General features: G+C 39.4%; 1 protein-coding gene across 3 annotated transcripts in view; it reads right to left on the reverse strand.

The window, feature by feature from the left end:
• The window catches only part of LOC133550997 (tenascin-like), a 274,146-nt gene that overhangs the window by 37,603 nt on the left and 214,858 nt on the right, over window positions 1-21,685 (reverse strand). Inside the window, exons 12-13 of one of the 3 annotated variants that reach the window (XM_061897238.1) lie at window positions 15,285-15,572; window positions 801-1,073 (exon numbers count right to left, since the gene is read on the reverse strand). The exons of 1 other annotated variant lie outside the window; for it this stretch is intronic. In XM_061897238.1, coding sequence (XP_061753222.1) covers window positions 801-1,073; window positions 15,285-15,572 — 561 coding nt within the window. The remainder of the gene's footprint in view (window positions 1-800; window positions 1,074-15,284; window positions 15,573-21,685) is intronic. One more of the 3 variants, XM_061897222.1, reaches the window with a different exon arrangement.

Below are 21,685 nucleotides of genomic sequence, written 5' to 3' on the forward strand. Positions count from 1 at the left end.
TTTATATAAATTTCAATCTCATAATTTAGATTTTTTTTATCTCACAATTACGATTTTGAACCCGATTTTTCTTACTTTTTATCTCATTTATTTATTAACTTGTGTGTGTGTATATGTATATGTATATATATATATATATATATATATATATATATGTAGAATATATATATATATATATATATATATATATTTAGAATATATATATACATATAATATATATACATATATATGTATACATATGTATATATACGTATGTATGTATAAATATATGCATATATTTACATATATATGAAGTATACATATATAAATATACATATATGTACATATATATACATATATATATACATGTATACATATACATGTACATATATACACACATATATATATATACATATATACTGTATATATACATATATATATATATATATATATACAAATAATTAATTTGTGTGTTCATATATATACACAAACTAATAAAAACATTATGAGATATATCTATTTACAGTATATGTACATATACACAAATTAATAAATAAATTATGAGGTATGTTTATCCATTTACAGTATATATATATATATATATATATATATATATATATATATATATATATATATATATATAGTGGTGAAGTGGAAATGGGCTCTTATGAGAAGGGGCACCAATGGAGGAGTGGTATGACCCAGCACCAGTCCATGCTTGTGAGAAAGACCAGAAGAGGACACCACTGAGCACGCTGACAAGAAGAAGGAAGAACACCATCTCATGTTGGATTCGGTGTTGGCGCCCTTTCACCGAGTACCTGTTCTCACCACCTCCGTTACCGACTTGGAGCTCTTTCCCAAAGTGAGTCCAAAGAGCTCAATCGAGTACTGTGTGTCCTCGCTGAGGTCCGCCACCTGCACCTTTCTTTCTTCGCCGGTCAGCACCAGCTCTCGCGGTCGCCGCGGCCCCTCCCCCGCCTGACTCAGCATTACGACAAAGGTGTCGAAGGCGTCGTCGGCCGTCCAGGCCAACCTAAGGCTGTGGGCCGTGACGTCGGACACCAGGAGAGCCTGCACCTCCGGTTCAGTCTCTGGGTGACAAGGGAGAGTCAGTGTCGTCCTTCTTCCTGGACTTTGGAGGAACGCGGCAGGCACAGAGAGCGGTGACACGGAAGGACGTCACCGGAACAGTTTTTAATCGGCACAGACATTTACCACACGAAAAGTCCCATGGAAAAGCAAAGAAGAAAGAAAAAAGGAGCTGCTTGCACACATTGTTTGATGTGTTCGCGCTATGCTAGTAGTTCCTACAATCTTCTTTTACACATCACTTCTGGTCCTACAAACATGACCGCTTCCTTCCACAGGCTGGCAAGATGTATTCTACCTTTCCCTACACTATTAATAATATATGGAAGTGTTTTACAACTACGAATGTACACAGAGTACCAGTATTTTTAGGTATCCAACCATCCAGCAGCCTAAGCAGAGAAGCCCGGACTGCCCTCTCCCCGGTTACTTCATCCAGCTCTTCCTGGGGGATCCCGAGGCGTTCCCAGGTCAGCTGGGAGACATAAACCCCCGCCCACCAACGTGTTCTGGGTCATCCTCGTGGCCTCCTGCCAGTCGGATGTGCCTAAACTCCTCCCCAGGTTTGCATCCTGACCAGACGCCGGAGCCACCTCATCTGGCTCTTCTCAACCTGGAAGAGCAGCGGATTTTCTCTGAGCTTCTCCCAAATGACAGGACTTCTCACCCTATCTCTAAGGAAGAGTCCCGCCACCCGATGGAGGAAACTCATTTCGGACGCTTGTATCCGTGATCTTGTCTTTTAGGTCCCAACCCTGACAGAGCTTCTCCCCGTATCTCTAAGGAAGAGTCCCGCCACCCGTTGGAGGAAACTCATTTCGGAAGCTTGTATCCGTGATCTTGTCTTTTAGGTCCCAACCCTGACAGAGCTTCTCCCCCTATCTCTAAGGGAGAGCCCTGCCACCCGACGGAGGAAACTCATTTCGGACGCTTGTATCCGTGATCTTGTCTTTTAGATCCCAACCCTGACAGAGCTTCTCCCCCTATCTCTAAGGAAGAGTCCCGCCACCCGATGGAGGAAACTCATTTCGGACGCTTGTATCCGTGATCTTTTCTTTTAGGTCCCAACCCTGACAGTGCTTCTCCCCCTATCTCTAAGGGAGAGCCCTGCCACCCGATGGAGGAAACTCATTTCGGACGCTTGTATCCGTGATCTTGTCTTTTAGGTCCCAACCCTGACAGAGCTTCTCCCCCTATCCCTAAGGAAGAGTCCCGCCACCTGATGGAGGAAACTAATTTCGGCCGCTTGTATCCGTGATCTTGTCTTCTAGGTCCCAACCCTGACAGTGCTTCTCCCCCTATCTTTAAGGGAGAGCCCTGCCACCCGACGGAGGAAACTCATTTCGGACGCTTGTATCCGTGATCTTGTCTTTTAGGTCCCAACCCTGACAGTGCTTCTCCCCCTATCTCTAAGGGAGAGTCCTGCCACCCGACGGAGGAAACTCATTTCGGACGCTTGTATCCGTGATCTTGTCTTTTAGGTCCCAACCCTGACAGAGCTTCTCCCCCTATCTCTAAGGAAGAGTCCCGCCACCCGATGGAGGAAACTCATTTCGGCCGCTTGTATCCGGGATCTTGTCTTTTAGGTCCCAACCCTCACAGAGTTTCTCCCCTATCTCTAAGGAAGAGTCCCGCCACCCGATGGAGGAAACTCATTTCGGACGCTTGTATCCGTGATCTTGTCTTTTAGGTCCCAACCCTGACAGAGCTTCTCCCCGTATCTCTAAGGAAGAGTCCCGCCACCCGTTGGAGGAAACTCATTTCGGAAACTTGTATCCGTGATCTTGTCTTTTAGGTCCCAACCCTGACAGAGCTTCTCCCCTTATCTCTAAGGGAGAGCCCTGCCACCCGACGGAGGAAACTCATTTCGGACGCTTGTATCCGTGATCTTGTCTTTTAAGTCCCAACCCTGACAGATCTTCTCCCCCTATCTCTAAGGGAGAGCCCTGCCATCCGACGGAGTAAACTCATTTCGGACGCTTGTATCCGTGATCTTGTCTTTTAGGTCCCAACCCTGACAGAGCTTCTCCCCCTATCTCTAAGGAAGAGTCCCGCCACCCGATGGAGGAAACTCATTTCGGACGCTTGTATCCATGATCTTGTCTTTTAAGTCCCAACCCTGACAGAGCTTCTCCCCCTATCTCTAAGGGAGAGCCTTGCCACCCGATGGAGGAAACTAATTTCGGACGCTTGTATCCGTGATCTTGTCTTTTAGGTCCCAACCCAAATCTCATGACCATGAACTGCTTTACGTGGACCCCGACTTAAACAAGTTAAAAAACGTATTCGGGTGTTACTATTTAGTGGTCAATTGTACAGAATATGTAATGTACTGTGCAATTAACTAATAAAAGTCTCAATCAATCAAGCAACAAAAAATAGACCATAAGTGAGGAAGGGAACGTAGATCGACCAGTAAATTGAGAGCTTTGCCTTCCGGCTCAGCTCCTTCTTCACCACGACAGACCGATACAGGGTCTGCATCACTGCAGACACCACCCCGATCCACCTGTCGCTCTCACGGTCCACTCTTCCCTCACTCATGAACAAGACCTGTGGTACTTGAACTCCTCCACTTGGGGCAAGATATCCGCCCCAACCTGGAAATGGCTCGCCACCCTTTTCCGGCTGCCCTCGGCTGCAAACCGATCCAGCGTGAGCTGAAGATCCTGGCTAGATGAAACCATCAGGACCACATCATCTGCAAAAAAGCAGAGACCTAGTCCTGCAACCACCCAACCAGATCCTCCTGAATCCGAGGTTCAACTATCCAGTCTAGCCTCCTCTCCAGTACACCTGAATGAACGTTACCGGGAAGGCTGAGGAGGTGTGATCCCACGATAGTTGGAACACACCTTCCGGTTCGTCTTCTGAATAAGATCATCCACCACCCAATCTGCCAATCCAGAGGCAACTACTCTGATGTCCACGCAATTTTGCAGAGTCTTGTCAACCAAGACAGCCCCAAAGCATCCAGAACCTTAAGGTGGATCTCATCCACCCCCCGGGTCCCTATTGACAGAGCACTGCTTGCCCCTCCTGAGGCGACAGTTGACGGTCCAGAATTGCTTCAAAGCCGTCCGGAAGTCGTTTTCACGGCTTACCCTAACTCCTCCAAAGTCCGAAGTTTTTCCGACCGCCGAAGTCGCTACCTCTCTTCTGCCTCCAGAATCCCATGAGCCACAAGAACTCGATAGGACCCCTTCTTCAGCTTGATGGCATCCCTCACCAGCCGGTTCTGGGATACCAGTCTCTAATTGGGTTGGTCCAAGTGAAGCGTGAAAATTCTAGACTAATCATTCTGCCATGGGCACTTTTTTTTACAATTATTCCACCCGCACGCTGTCACTTTCATTCCGGCGCCTGCTGCACAGCATGAAAAAGAAGACACAGCAGATCAGCCAATTGGAGTCGACCTTCTACCGACCCACTTCCTGGTACTAGCAAGTAAACGGAATCCTAGATTTAAGTTCAAGATGCTCTCTAAAAACAGAATCTAAATGCGGTAAGACCCGGAAATTGTCCTAACGTGACACTGCTGTCATTAACGCTGTCATTGAGAAGAAATCCTTTTCACCGTGCACTGGACCAACCTTTTTAACTCACAATTTTCACGTTTTAACCCATCATTTTTACCTTTTATCTCATCATTTGTACTTTTTATCTCATAATTTTTACTTTTTAACTCATCATTTTTAATTTTTATTTCATAATTGTTACTTTTTATCAAATTTTTACTTTTTAACTCATCATTTTTACTTTTTATTTCATAATCGTTACTTTTTATCTAATTTTTACTTTTTAACTCATCATTTTTACTTTTTATTTCATAAGTTACTTTCTATCTCATTTTTACTTTTTAACTCATCATTTCTAAGGTTTATCTTATCAGTTTTACTTCTCATGTCATTTGGACTTTTTTCCTCATAATGCTGACTTTTTATCCCATACTTTAGACTTATCTCATAATTTCAGTTTTTTATCTCAATTTTGATTTTTCAAATCTCACTATTATGTCCTTTATTTCCTCATAATTTCAACTTTTTATCTAAATTCTGACTTTTTATCTCATAATCATGATTTTTTTTATCTTATAATTGGGATTTTTTATCTTATAAATATGATTTTTTTTAAATAACGTTTTGACTTTTTTGTAAATCTTATGTCTGAATTTTTATCTCATCATTTTGACTCTCAACATTTTGACTTTATTTCATAATTCTGCCTTTTATCATCTCATGAATTAAATTTTTTAATCTCATGATTTCAACTTTGATTTTATAATTTTGACTTTTTATCTCTTACTGCTATCATTTCATCTCGTTTTTTAATTCATAATTTCAATTTTTTAAAATCTGTTTTTTTATCTCATAATTTTCATTTTTATCTCATAACAATCTCATATTTCTGCCTTTTTTCTCCTATTTTGACTTTTTAACTCATCATTTAGACTTTTTGATCTCATAATGCTGACATTTTATTAAATAATTATGACTTTTTGTCTCAAAGATTAAACATTTTATTTCATCATTTCAACTTTGATTGAATAATTTAGACTTTTTATCTCATAATGCTATCATTTAATTTAGTTTTTTTCATCTCATAATGCTATCATTTAATTTAGATTTTTATGTCATAATTTCATTTTTTATGTCAAAAATAAGATTTTTTTTAAATCTCATACATTTTTATCTCAATTTTGATTTATAATTTCATATTTTTGACTTTTTATCTCATATTAACTGTGAAACTCATAATTTTGACTCTCATAATTTTGATTTTTAAATCTCATATTGCTGATATTTTTTTAAATAATTATGACTTTTTTATCTCATAAATTCAACTTTTTCCTCATAATTTCGATTTTGATTTTTTTTTTTTTTGACTTTTTATATCATAGTGCTATCATTTTGTCTATTTTTTATCTCATAATTTCAATTTTTTACGTCATAATTGTGATTTTTTTTATTAAATCTCAGAATTCTAATTTTTATCTCATATTTTTGACTTTTTATCTTATAGTTTTGACTTAATCTCATAATTGTGGCTCTCATAATTTAAATTTTTTAATCTCATAATGCTGACATTTTATTTAATAATCTAATTCATTGATCTCATCATTTCAACTTTGATCTCATATTTTGACTTTTTATCCCTTAATACTATCATTTCATTTAGTTTTTAATCTCATAATTTCAATTTTTTATGTCATAAATCAGATTTTGTTTATCTCATAATTCTCATTTTTATCTTATAATTCTGATTTTTAATCTCAAAATTTTGATTTATCTAATAATTTTGACTTTATCTCATAATTTTGATTTCTTAATCTCATAATGCTGACATATTATTTAATGATTATGATTTTTTTAATCTCCTAAATTCAATTTTTTATCTCATCATTTTGATTTTATCTCATCATTTTTACTTTTTATCTTATATTGCTATAATTTCATCTGTTTTTAATCTCATTATTTTAATTTATGTCTTAAATCTGATTTTTTAATTCATATTTCTCATTTTTATCTCATAATTCAGATTTTTATTCTCATATTTTTGATTTTTTATCTCATAATTTTGACATTTATTTAATAATTATGACTTTTCATCTCATTATGCTATCGTTTCATCCTTTTTTTATCTCATAATTTAAAGTTTTTGTCATAAATCAGATTTTTTTTATCTGATAATTTTTATTTGTATTTCATAATTCAGATTTTTTATGTCATATTTTTGACTTTTTATCTCCTAATTTTCACTTTATCTCGTAATTTTGAGCTGTTTGAAAAACAGCTGCCTTGACCGCAGCCAGTAAACTATATTAGGAGCACCAATGTTGAAATAATAACTGATGCATCTTTCTTTTACTTGCAAACATGTACACTCAAATATATTTCTACTTTTTCTTATTTAATGTACTCTTTTTATCCACTTAGAACAAAACACTGAACTAATCCCTGGTTTATTGTTTTTTTAGTACAGACACTATAAAACTGGCAGGTTAAAAACAATGTCAAAAATGGTGATATTAATCGCCCAGCACGAGGATGTGGAGTAATCACAAATAAGGAAGCAACACCAAAGGAAAGTTTGTAGCACAACAATATTTCCTCCTCAAAAGACCCTCAAAGTCCAGTATTAAGTGATCCAGTAATCCACAGGCCAATATTAATCCACTAAAGTGAAAAATTGAAGTAATATAATAATCCAGAAACAAAATAGCATTCGCTGACAGGTCTCTAGTCAAAACACTTCTTGCCTAACTACACACCCACCTCACATGCTATTTAAGTACTTATATAATATATTTAGCTAAAAATGAGCAATCATCACTCCACATCACTTCCGTCACTTGATTGACATGCACGGCACCCGAGGATCTTGAGAGCTGGCGCCGGCTTCTACAAACTCGGTATGAAGAAAAAAAAACACTTTTATTTCAACAGACTCTGGCACTTTACCTGCTCTCAAAAGTCCAGTTCCTGCCTTCACAATAAAAGTGCTGCTCAGTTTGCTGTCAATATATAGACATAAACATTGTAAAATTGACTATTGTGTTTGATATTGTTACCATCCATACTTGTGTAGATCCATTCTTTTGTTTACATTGAGAAGCGCTAGCTTGCTGTTAGCGGTTAGCTATTGTACCCCCTTATGGTGTGTAGTGTAGCTATTCCTTGTCCCACAGAGATGATACTTGTAAGAAAAATACTTTGTTTGTCGCCATGGAGGCCAGGATTAGTGATTTAGAAGTAGCTAAAACACTGCGTGGAAGTTAGCCACTAACTACTTATAAAAATAAATAAATACCGATATTTGAATTGGTTGAATGCACGATGCGCACCCTGAACTCCATGGTAAATATGTGTGTTTCTACATGTTTTTGTTCTATTTTTCTTTATACTTAGATCTACCATGTTCACATCAGTTAAGTTGTACTTATGTTACCTTTAATTCGGCTGCGCTGTCATTTTGACAATTGTTTTGTTTGCATTAAAATTATAATATTTGAATAAATGATTGCGTCGTGGCAGTTGCGGTTGTCACCAATGCGGCGGTTTGAGGAAACCCCTTTTTAGAGGTGAACTGCACACATGAGAATCCTGAACAGGAAGTGCTAAAAGTTGAATGGCTCCTCGAGACATTCACTGAGACGAAATCTAAGTTCATTGTGTTCTTCATGGTGTTTTTGAAACTGCACCAATAGGATTATTTGTAATGTTTACATTTTCAGAATGTGGTCAAAGTAAGGCAAAGAAAAGAACTGAAGTTGTCTTTAATTGTAAGTTTTACTACCACGATTTGACCAGTCCGGCCCGCGTGGGAATAGATGTTCTTCCAAGAGCTAAAATGAGTTTGACACCCCTGTTGTAGGCTGTCTTAGAACTGAAGAATCTGGGTGGACTCTGCCCTCCTAAACGAAAGAATCCTGGTATGAATAATCCACCGGGGACAAAACAGGACACAAATGCAGACAAGCTGGTAGATGAGCAGTGGGTCCACGCGGTCGATAGGACAAGAGGAGTGGTGGAAACACAGCTAATTAGCTGGAGAAACTTCCGGCAGCACACAAGAAGCGAGCAGAGCTTTAAAGTAGTCTGCAGAGAAGCCTGGAATAAAGCCTCATTAAAACACTACCAAATGTGAGGGGTTCTTGAACTCGCCTCAAACCCTCGGACGCCGCCCCCCCCCTGCCCGCATGAAGCGTTTGTTGTGAGAAGAAGCGGCGTAAATGAGAAGCGGCGCCGACAAATCCCAGGGAGCTGTCAGTCTTCATTAGCGCTTTCAACTGGTCGATGCAGGAGAGGGAGGGTCACATCCATCAGCTTACAAGCGCGAGCTTGCTACCGATTTCACCGTCTCGCCGCTATTTCCACTCTGTATCCGCGCACACCCCCGTGACCCCGGCCCCGCTCACAAAAGCAAGCTTGTTAGTTGGAGGAGGTTCTTCCTAACCTGCTGAGACGAGGCATGACAACTTTACAGGGGCGCTACGTGTTCATCCGTGACGTCAAAGGATCGGGCTATTCAAAGTGTCCCCCGTCCTCAGTCGGGAGGACTTAATCTTCCTTGTAACGTCCTTCTCCCGCTCCACTGGCCACGGCCGAAGTTGGGAGAACTTAATCTTCATTGTAACATCTTTCTCCCGCTCCACTGGCCACGGCCGAAGTTAGGAGAACTTAATCTTCATTGTAACATCTTTCTCCCGCTCCACTGGCCACGGCCGAAGTTATGAGGACTTAAATTTCCTTGTAACATCCTTCTCCCGCTCCACTGGTCACGGCCAAAGTTAGGAGGACCTAATCTTCCTTGTAACGTATTTCTACCGCTCCACTGGCCACGGCCAAAGTTAGGAGGACTTAACCTTCCTTGTAACGTCCTTGTCCTGCTCCACTGGCCTTGGCCGAAGTTAGGAGGACTAAATTTTCCTTGTAACGTCTTTCTCCCGCTCCACTGGCCACGGCCGAAGTTAGGAGGACTTAATATTCCTTGTAACATCCTTCTCCCGCTCCACTGGCCATGGCCAAAGTTAGGAGGACTAAATTTTCCTTGTAACGTCTTTCTCCCGCTCCACTGGCCACGGCCAAAGTTAGAAGGACTTAATCTTCCTTGTAACGTCCTTCTCCCGCTCCACTGGCCACGGCCAAAGTCAAAAGGACTTAATCTTCCTTGTAACGTCTTTCTCCTGCTCCCCTGGCCACGGCCGAAGTTAGGAGGACTTAATCTTCTTTGGAACGTCCTTCTCCCACTCCACTGGCCACGGCCGAAGTCAGAAAAACTTAATCTTCCTTGTAACATCCTTCTCCCGCTCCACTGGCCACGGCCAAAGTTAGAAGGACTTAATCTTCCTTGTAACGTCCTTCTCCCGCTCCACTGGCCACGGCCGAAGTCAGAAAAACTTAATCTTCCTTGTAACATCCTTCTCCCGCTCCACTGGCCACGGCCAAAGTTAGAAGGACTTAATCTTCCTTGTAACGTCCTTCTCCCGCTCCACTGGCCACGGCCGAAGTCAGAAAGACTTAATCTTCCTTGTAACGTCCTTCTCCCGCTCCACTGGCCACGGCCAAAGTTAGAAGGACTTAATCTTCCTTGTAACGTCCTTCTCTCGTTCCACTGGCCACGGCCAATGTTAGGAGAACTTAATCTTCCTTGTAACGTATTTCTCCCACTCCACTGGCCACGGCCGAAGTTAGGAGGACTTAATCTTCTTTGGAACGTCCTTCTGCCGCTCCACTGGCCACGGCCGAAGTCAGAAAGAAAGACTTAATCTTCCTTGTAACGTCTTTCTCCCACTCCACTGGCCACTGCTGAAGTTAGGAAGACCTAATCATCCCTGTAACGTCTTTCTCCCACTCCATTGGCCATGGCTGAAGTTAGGTGGACTTAATCTTCCTTGTTAAGTATTTCTCCTGCTCCAGTGGCCACGGCCGAAGTTAGGTGGACTTAATCTTCCTTGTAACGTCTTTCTCCCGCTCCACTGGCCTTGGCCAAAGTTAGGAGGACTTACTCTTCTTTGTAACGTCTTTCTCCTGCTCCACTGGCCAAGGCCGAAGTTAAAAGGACTCAGTCCTCCTTGTAACATATTTCTCCCATTCCACTGGCCACGGCCAAAGTTAGGAGGACTCAATCTTTCTTATAACATCTTCCTCCCGCTCCACTGGTCACGGCCGAAGTTATGAGGACTTTATCTTCCTTGTAATATATTTCTCCCGCTCCACTGGCCATGGCCGAAGTTAGGAGGACCTAATCTTCCTTGTAACGTCTTTCTCCCGCTCCACTGGCCACGGCCAAAGTTAGGAGGACTTAATCTTCCTTGTAACGTCCTTGTCCTGCTCCACTGGCCTTGGCCGAAGTTAGGAGGACTTAATCTTCCTTGTATCATCTTTCTCCTGCACCACTGGCCACGGCCGAAGTTAGGAGGACTCAATCTTCCTTGTAACATATTTCTCCTGCTCCACTGGCCATGGCTGAAGTTAGAAGGACTTAATCTTCCTTGTAACGTCCTTCTCTCGCTCCACTGGCCACGGCCGAAGTCAGGTGGACTTAATCTTCCTTGTAACGGCTTTCTCCCGCTCCACTGGCCATGGCTGAAGTTAGAAGGACTTAATCTTCCTTGTAACGTCCTTCTCTCGCTCCACTGGCCACGGCCGAAGTCAGGTGGACTTAATCTTCCTTGTAACGGCTTTCTCTTGCTCCACTGGCCACTGCTGAAGTTAGGAAGACCTAATCATTCCTGTAACGTCTTTCTCCCACTCCACTGGCCATGGCTGAAGTTAGGTGGACTTAATCTTCCTTGTTAAGTATTTCTCCTGCTCCAGTGGCCACGGCCGAAGTTAGGTGGACTTAATCTTCCTTGTAACGTCCTTCTCCCGCTCCATTGGCCTTGGCCGAAGCTAGGAGGACTTAATCTTCCTTGTAACGTCTTCCTCCCGCTCCACTGGCTTTGGCCAAAGTTAGGAGGACTTATTCTTCTTTGTAACGTCTTTCTCCCGCTCCACTGGCCAAGGCCAAAGTTAAAAGGACTCAGTCCTCCTTGTAACATATTTCTCCCATTCCACTGGCCACGGCCAAAGTTAGGAGGACTCAATCTTTCTTATAACGTCTTCCTCCCGCTCCACTGGTCACGGCCGAAGTTATGAGGACTTTATCTTCCTTGTAATATATTTCTCCCGCTCCACTGGCCATGGCCGAAGTTAGGAGGACCTAATCTTCCTTGTAACGTCTTTCTCCCGCTCCACTGGCCACGGCCAAAGTTAGGAGGACTTAATCTTCCTTGTAACGTCCTTGTCCTGCTCCACTGGCCTTGGCCGAAGTTAGGAGGACTTAATCTTCCTTGTATCATCTTTCTCCTGCCCCACTGGCCACGGCCAAAGTTAGGAGGACTCAATCTTCCTTGTAACATATTTCTCCCGCTCCACTGGCCATGGCTGAAGTTAGAAGGACTTAATCTTCCTTGTAACGTCCTTCTCTCGCTCCACTGGCCACGGCCGAAGTCAGGTGGACTTAATCTTCCTTGTAACGGCTTTCTCCCGCTCCACTGGCCATGGCTGAAGTTAGAAGGACTTAATCTTCCTTGTAACGTCCTTCTCTCGCTCCACTGGCCACGGCCGAAGTCAGGTGGACTTAATCTTCCTTGTAACGGCTTTCTCCCGCTCCACTGGCCACTGCTGAAGTTAGGAAGACCTAATCATCCCTGTAACGTCTTTCTCCCACTCCACTGGCCATGGCTGAAGTTAGGTGGACTTAATCTTCCTTGTTAAGTATTTCTCCCGCTCCAGTGGCCACAGTTGAAGTTAGGTGTACTCAGTCTTCCTTGTAACGTCTTTCTCCCGCTCCATTGGCCACGGCCAAAGTTAAAAGGGCTTAATCTTCCTTGTAACGTCCTTCTCCTGAACCCCTGGCCTTGGCCGAAGTTAGGAGGACTTAATCTTCCTTGTAACGTCAATCTCCCGCTCCACTGGCCTTGGCCGAAGTTAGCCGGTGCGTGCCGTCCCAGCTTGGAAGTTTTTACGTTGTGAGTCGCGCTCCTTGGCGGAAAGGTGGCAGAAAAGAGGTCTGAGGAGGCATTAGCATGCAGACAATAGACGTGTTGAGCGTCTGCCATTTTCCGAAGCCTCTGGCACGCAAGCGGCACCAGCCGGAGGGTGATGGCAGCCTGAGAATGAAGCCTCCGTGAGACTCGGGGTGCATACAGACGAGAAGTCTCTCACAAACAACAAAAGCAACCGAGGGGCGGGGGGGGGGATGTTTCTCCTCAATTTCCCTCACTTCTCCCATGTTTCTCTCACTTGACCGATCCTCGTCTAAGAAACGCTGAATAAAGATCACTGATCAGCTGACTTGAAGTGGGTTGGATTCTCCAAGGCTCTCTTTAACCTTCTAATTAATTTTGGTCATTGTTTGCAGACCACTTACTGGGAACAATGGTGGTTATTCAGAACCTTCTGACGGCGGATAATAACAGTGCTTGGATAGCAGCACACCTGTTGAACCTGATTTTAACCACCAGTTAATGCTTCTCCGCCTGCACATTTCACAGACCAGCTGTTGTTGTTGCCTGGACTTGTACCGGCAGCCAGTGCAAAGGTATTCCTGGTAAATATTGATGCTACCCTGATGCAGCAATGCCACACATATTTGTGCTCGAATACTTTCAAAAATGAAAGTACCTCGATTTACGAACTTACCCTACTTTTGGCACTATAAACCGCTGCATGGAACCCTGCGGCTTACAAAACGGTGCGGCCAGATCATAGATTTTTCTTTGCTAACCGCATTAATGTTTTGTATTCAAGAAATAGTTTTCAACACCGACAGTGACTCTGAAGAGGTGTGTTACTCTAGGACCAGTTCGCTCACTGCAGGTGCTGCCGGTTGAAAATGTACTTTCCTTTTTGTGCCTTCATCAGGAAGTAGATCTGTTTTGTCTGCAATTCATCCATGGTGTTTTTACTCATATGGATTCTTCAGTCATCACTCGAAGCAACGTTTGGAAGTTTTACAATATGACTAAAACTATTCTCACGTACTAAACCGTCCCATGTTGGATGTCTGTAGGAGTGGTTTCATGCATATTTGTACATGCTATCTTAATATAATGTGTATATGGAGTGTGTGTATATATATGTATATATATATGTATCAGGAAATCTCCTGATGATTGAGGGAACCCCTCATGAAACAGTTCTGTAGAGATGAAGTAGTCTTGTGATTTTTCCCACACCTACATATTTGCTCTCTACCACGGTATCGAGCACTATTCTCTGGATAATCCAATCAAGACATATATATATATATATATATATATATATATATACTGTATTTATAGAAATACACATTTTTACACACTGAAGACACTATAATAGTGTGTGTGTATATATATATAAATATATATACATACATACATACACTCTGAAGTCACTATAATAGTGAGTGTATATTCTGTATGTATTAAAATACCCATTCTGAAAACACTGTGTATATATATATATATATATATATATATATATATATATACCAACCCCGTTTCTATATGAGTTGGGAAATTGTGTTAGATGTAAATATAAACGGAATACAATGATTTGCAAATCCTTTTCAACCCATATTCAGTTGAATGCACTACAGAGACAATATATTTGATGTTCAAACTCATAAACTTCATTTTTTTTGCAAATATAGTTGGGAAAGGGCATGTTCACCACTGTGTTACATCACCTTTTCTTTTAACAACACTTAATAAACGTTTGGGAACTGAGGAAACTAATTGTTGAAGCTTTGTGTGTACAGATGTGTAAGTTACCCATGACTTGGGCACTAATGCGCCCCCCTACCATCACAGATGCTGGATTTTAAACTTTGCGTCGATAACAGTCTGGATGGTTTGCTTCCCCTTTGGTCCGGATGATACGATGTCGAATCTTTCCAAAAACAATTTGAAATGTGAACTTGTCAGACCACAGAACACTTTTCCACTTTGCATCAGTCCATCTTAGATGATCTCAAGCCCAGCGAAGCCGGCGGCGTTCCTTGGTGTTGTTGGTAAATGGTTTTGGCTTTGCATAGTAGAGTTTTAACTTGCACTTACAGATGTAGCAACCAACTGTAGTTACTGACAGTAGTTTTACGAAGTGTTCCTCAGCCCATGTGGTGATATCCTTTAGATATTGATGTCGGTTTTTGATACAGTACCGCCTGCGGGATCGAAGGTCACGGGCATTCAAGGTTGGTTTTCAGCCTTGCCGCTTACGTGCAATTATTTTTCCAGATTCTCTGAACATTTTGATGAAATTACAGGATGGTGAAATCGCTAAATTCCTTGCAATAGCTCGTTTAGAAATGTTCTTAAACAATTTGTGATGCATGATGGGAAACATGCAAAACACTCTCCACACTTATCCATGGAATAAATTCAATCCAACAAAATAATGATGCAACAAACCAAGCAACTCTACAATTATCTTTGTAACAATTTTGAGCACATTGCGGGTAACGACCATGAATTTGGGTTGACACTCTCCACAGCACAGCATTCACCTATACGAGCCGATCCAAACAACCTTCCCTAGTCATGGCGCCAAAAAAGGGGTTCATTTTCATCTTAACAACTCCTATCATTTAAAGTCCACACGAGTAGTGACTTCCACCTTGTGTAGCAGCATGAGAAAAAGTAAGAAAAGGAAAGGGTGAGGCCCCAGAGTTGACGGCGAGGGTACCTGTGATGGTGTCTGCCAAGACGGGCCCTAAGAGCTGGCCTCTGAACACTCCGTACAGGTGTGCCCTGTACCAGGTGGCGGGACTGAGGCCGGAGATGACCACGCTGCGAGCGTCGGCGCCAAGGGTTAGATTCTGCGACTCGGCGCCTGTTTCGGCGTCCGTGACCTGGACCAGGTATGCCTGGAAGGCCCCCGCCGACCTCGCCTGGTCCGTGGACCAGGACAGCAGGAAGGAGTCCCACGAAACCTCGCCGATGGTGACATTGCTCACCTGGGGCTTCTGCTCCTCTGGTGGTCACAAACATTTGACACCTTCATCAAATGTCTCAGAACCGCGGATACGCGTGTTGAATGACGGAGCAAAACCTTGGACAGCATCCGGCTAAGATTTCTATTTCACTTTCATTTTGCTTTCAAAAGGACAAAAAACCCTTTCACTCGTCTGGTTGGAAAAGCTCTTCTGCTATTTTCTCGACACAAGTCAACATCTAGCCCTCCATCATATTCATAATATTAGCATATTCATTATTAGCATAATGCATAATATTTGCATACTCATATTAAAATAGCAATGACAATCTTGGACTATTCATATTATTAGCGCATTCATCCTATCAGGGTATTCCTATTATTAGCGTATTCATATTATTAGCATATTCATATTACTAGCATATTCACAATATTAACGTAACCATGTTAGCATTTTTAATAATATTAGCATATTCATATTAGTAGCGTATTCGTGCTATTAAAGTATTCATATCATTAGTGTATTTGTATTATTAGCACATTGATATTATTAGTGTATTCATGTTATTAGCATCTTCACAATATAAGCGTAACTATGTTAGCATATTAATAATATTAGCATTTTCATATTATTAGCATATTCATATTAGTAGCGTGTTCATATTATTAGCGTAACCGTATGAGCATTTTCATATTATGAGCGCATTAATAATTTTAGCATATTTGTATTGGCATGTTCATTGCATTGGTATATTCATAATATTAGCATATTTGTATTATTAGCATACTAATCAAAACATATAAATGATATCATCATATTCATTAGATTAGCACATTCATGCTAATATTGTATTCATAGAAATCAGGGTATTCATATGATTAGCATATTAATATTGTTAACATATTCAAATTATTATCGTAACCATGTTAGCATATTAATAAGAGCATATTCATACTTTTAACATATTTGTGCTATTAGAGTATTCATATCATTGGAGTATTCATATTATTAGCATATTCATATCATTAGTATATTCATGTTATTATCATATTCACAATATTAGCGTAACCATGTTACCATATTAATAATATTAGCATGTTCATATTATTAGCATATTCATGTTATTAGCGTATTCATATAAGCATATTCATATTATGAACCCATTAATAAATTTTGCGTATTCATATTAGCATGGTAATTTTATTAAAATATTAATAATATTAGGATATTCATCATTAGCATATTTGCATTATTATCATACCAATTGAAGGCGTAATGATACTATTAGTATATTCTTATTAGCGTATTCATGCTATTAGTATATTCATATCATTATGGTATTCATATTAGCATATTCATATTAGCATATTCTGTTATCAGCATATTCACAACTTTAGCGTAACCATGTTAGAATATTCATATTAGTAGCATGTTCATATTATTAGCATAATCATATGAGCATATTCGTATTATGAGCCTATTAATAATCTTAGCATATTTATATTAGCATGTTCATTGTATTAGCATATTAATAATATTAGCACATTCATGTAAGTATATTTATATTATTAGCGTATTCATGCGGTTACCATATTAATACTATTAGCATATTACCATTATTTGCATGTTTATAATATTAGCATATTCATAATATTGCCATATTTATATTATTAGTGTATTCTTTTGTTATATTCATATTTTTTAGCATATTCAGAGTATTAGCATATTACTAATGATAGCATATTCATATTAGTATATTCACATTAATACACTAATACTATTAGCATATTATGTCAACTGTTTGTATACTTACTTTTTTTTAGCTAACTATTCATAATACGCTTTCTCGTTAAATGCTAACTGTCAGCATGCTAACGTTAACATTCCATCATACAAAGATTAGCATAGTAACTTTTTAGCTTATTTTACAGCCGAATACTTATCATATAAGTTGGTTCTTGATACATGCTAACTGTTAGCATGCTTACGTTAGCATTGTAGCATTAGCATGGTAACTTTAATAGCTGGTTTTACAGCTGATTTCCTCAGACTCATACAACTTGGTACTTGATACATGTTAACTGTTAGTATGCTAACTTTTTTAGCTAAATTTACACAGTACACTTCCTCGTCAAATGTTAACTGTTAGCATGCTCTCATTAACATTCCATCACACTAAGATTAGCATGTTAACTTTTTCGCTTATTTCACAGCCGATTAGCTATTATTTAAGTTGGTTCTTGATACATGTTAACTGTTAGCATGCTTAAGTTAGCATTGTAGCATTAGCATGGTAACTTTAATAGCTGGTTTTACAGCTGATACAACTCATACAACTCGGTACTTGATCCATGTCAACTGTTAGCATGCTAACTTTACATGGTACTCTTCCTCGCCAAATGTCCTAGTACTTGACACATTCTAGCTGTTAGCATGCTAATGTTAGCATCTCAATTCAGTTAGCACATTCCAGCATTCAAAATGTCTCCCTAATTTGCATATTCTATTTTTGTGTGTGTAAAGATGGTCTCCAACCAGTCGTTCATGTCTGGGGACGATAAAGACCGGCCCGGGATTAGGAGACACGGTCTTCAGGCGGAAAACCAGCATGGGGTCTTTTATCTGCCGCAGCCAGGGTTCATGGTGGTCAAACGCCACACAACAATTAGCACATGAATGCACCCCCCCACCCCACACATTTGCATTTTTCACTTTTCCCAAAGTGCTTGCTGATTTCCTTTGGCTCATAAAATGCAGAATTACGGGAATTGGGCGGAATAAAAACATGAGCCCCAGGCAGAGGAAGAGACTCCGTTGGGGCGCTAGAACACACATGTTGTTCCAACTCGTAAAATACGGCTAGTAAGAGGTGGCTAACAATGCAGGCAATGGAAGTAGTATGATAGAATGCTAACATCACCATGCTAACAGTTAGCATGTGTCAAGTACAAATTTATTTGATTGGTATTCGGCTGTGAGATTAGCTAAAAAGTTGCCATGCCAATCTTAGTATGATAGAATGTTAATGTGAGCATGCTAACAGTTAGCATGTGTCAAGTACCAACTAATGTGATACATATTTAGCTGTAAAATTTGCTAAAAAGTTGCCATTTTAATCTTAGTATGATAGAATGTTAAAGTTAGCATGCTAACAGTTAGCATGTGTCAAGTATTAAGTCATATGACTAGGAAGCGTACCATGTAAAATTTGCTAAAAAAAAGAGTTAGCATACTAACAGTTACTATGTATCAAGTACAGAGTTATAGGAGTCTGAGGTATTTGGCTGTAAAACCGGCTATTAAAGTTACAATGTTAATGCTACAATGCTAACGTGAGCATGCTAACAGTTAGCATGTGTCAAGTACCAACTTATGTGATACGCATTTAGCTGTAAATTTAGTTAAAAAGTTGCCATGCTAATGTTAGTATGATATATTGTTGACGTTAGCATTATAACAGTTAGCATGTGTCAAGTATTATGTAATTTGATTAGGAAGCGCACCATGTGAAATTATCTTAAAAAAAAGTTAGCATACTAACAGTTAACGTATCAAGTACAGAGTTATAGGAATCTGAGGTATTCGGCTGTAAAACCAGTTATTAAAGTTACTGTGTTAATGGTAGAATGCCAATGTGCGCATGCTAACAGTTAGCATGTGTCAAGTTCCAGTTTATACGATAGGTATTCGGCTGTGAGATTAGCTAAAAAGTTGCCCTGCTAATCTTAGTATGATAGAATGTTAACGTTAGCATGCTAACAGTTAGCATGTGTCAAGTATTAAGTAATTTGACTAGGAAGCGTACCATGTAAAATTAGCTAAAAAAAAAAAAGAATTAGCATACTTACAGTTAACATGTATCAAGTACCGAGTTTTATGAGTCTGAGGTATTCGGCTTTAAAACCAGCTATTAAATTTACCACGTTAATGCTAAAATGCTAACGTGAGCCTGCTAACAGTTAGCATGTGTCAATTACCAACTTATGTGATAGGCATTTAGCTGTAAAATTAGATAAAAAGTTGCCATGCTAATGTTAGCATAATAGAATGTTGATGTTAGCATACTAACAGTTTGCATGTGTCAAGTATTATGTCATTTGACTAGGAAACGTACTATGTAAAATTATCTAAAAAAAAAAGTTAGCATACTAACATTTAACATGTATCAAGTGCAGAGTTATAGGAGTCTGAGGTATTCGGCTGTAAAACCAATTATTAAAGTTACCATGTTAATGGTAGAATGCTAACGTGAGCATGCTATCAGTTAGCAGGCGTCCAATACCAACTTATGTGATAGGTATTTACCTGTAAAATGAGCTTAAAAGTTGCCATGCTAATGCTAGTATGATAGGATGTTAACGTCACCATGCTAAGTTTGCATGTGTCAAGTACCAGTTTATATGATATGTATTCGGCTGTAAAATTCACAAAAAATTTGCCATTCTAGTCTTAATATGATCGAATGTTAACGTTAGCATGCTAACAGTTAAATCAAGCACATTTTGAATATAGGTAGTATTGTACTTATGTACGATTTTAACGTACATCTAAGTCGTAGTTTTCATTAACACATTTTTGAGGTGTTGAAATTGCCATGTAAAGTTGCTAATGCTAATCAGTAGCATGTATATGGCATATCCAATGTAAATTAGCATTGAGCTAGCGCATTTTGAATACTGTTAGAATTGTACTTATGTTTGATTTTAACGCACATCTTAGTCGTAGTTTTTATTAACACATTTTTGAGGTGTTGAAATTGCCATGTAGAATAGCTAATGCTAATCAGTAGCATGTATATGGCATATCCAATGTAATTTAGAATCAAGCTAGCGCATTTTGAATACTGTTAGTATTGTACTTATGTTTGATTTTAACGCACATCTTAGTCGTAGTTTTCATTAACACATTTTTGAGGTGTTGAAATTGCCATGTAAAATTGCTAATGCTAACAGAAGCATGTATCCAAAGTGAATTAGCATCATGGTAGCGCATTTTGATTTTAATATACATCTTAGTCGTAGTATTTTTCAGTAACACGTTTGGAAGTGTTGAAATTGCCGTGTAAAATAGCTAATGCTAATCAGTAGCATGTATAGGGCATATCCAATGAAAATTAGCATCGAGCTAACACATTTTAAATAATGTTAGTATTGTACTTATGTTTGATTTTAACGCACATCTTAGTTGTAGTTTTCATTAGCCCATTTTTGAGGTGTTGAAATTGCCATGTAAAATGACTAATGCTAGTCAGTAGCATGTATATGGCATATCCAATGAAAATTAGCATCGAGCTAACACATTTTAAATATTGTTAGTATTGTACTTATGTTTGATTTTAACGCACATCTTAGTTGTAGTTTTCATTAACACATTTTGCATGCATTGAAATCGCCATGTAAAATGACTAATGCTAATCAGTAGCATGTATATGGCATATCCAATTGAAATTAGCATCGAGCTAACACAATTTGAATACTGTTAGTATTGTACTTATGTTTGATTTTAACGCACATCTTAGTCGAAGTTTTTATTGACACATTTTTCAGGTGTTGAAATTGCCATGTAAAATAGCTAATGCTAATCAGTAGCATGTATATGGCATAGCCAATGTAATTTAGAATCAAGCTAGTGCATTTAGAATACTGTTCATAATGTACTTATGCTTGATTTTAACGCACATCTTAGTCGTAGTTTTCATTAACACATATTTGAGGTGTTGAAATTGCCATGTAAAATTGCTAATGCTAACAGAAGCATGTATCCAAAGTAAATTAGCATCATGGTAGCGCATTTTGATTTTAATATACATCTTAGTCGTAGTATTTTTCAGTAACACGTTTGGAAGTGTTGAAATTGCCGTGTAAAATAGCTAATGCTAATCAGTAGCATGTATATGGCATATCCAGTGAAAATTAGCATCGAGCTAACACATTTTAAATAATGTTAGTATTGTACTTATGTTTGATTTTAACGCACATCTTAGTCGTAGTTTTCATTAGCCCATTTTTGAGGTGTTGAAATTGCCATGCAAAATGACTAATGCTAGTCAGTAGCATGTATATGGCAAATCCAATGAAAATTAGCATCGAGCTAACACATTTTAAATATTGTTAGTATTGTACTTATGTTTGATTTTAACGCACATCTTAGT

The sequence above is a fragment of the Nerophis ophidion genome, linkage group LG01 (assembly GCF_033978795.1).
Source record: "Nerophis ophidion isolate RoL-2023_Sa linkage group LG01, RoL_Noph_v1.0, whole genome shotgun sequence".
Lineage (NCBI taxonomy): Eukaryota > Metazoa > Chordata > Actinopteri > Syngnathiformes > Syngnathidae > Nerophis > Nerophis ophidion.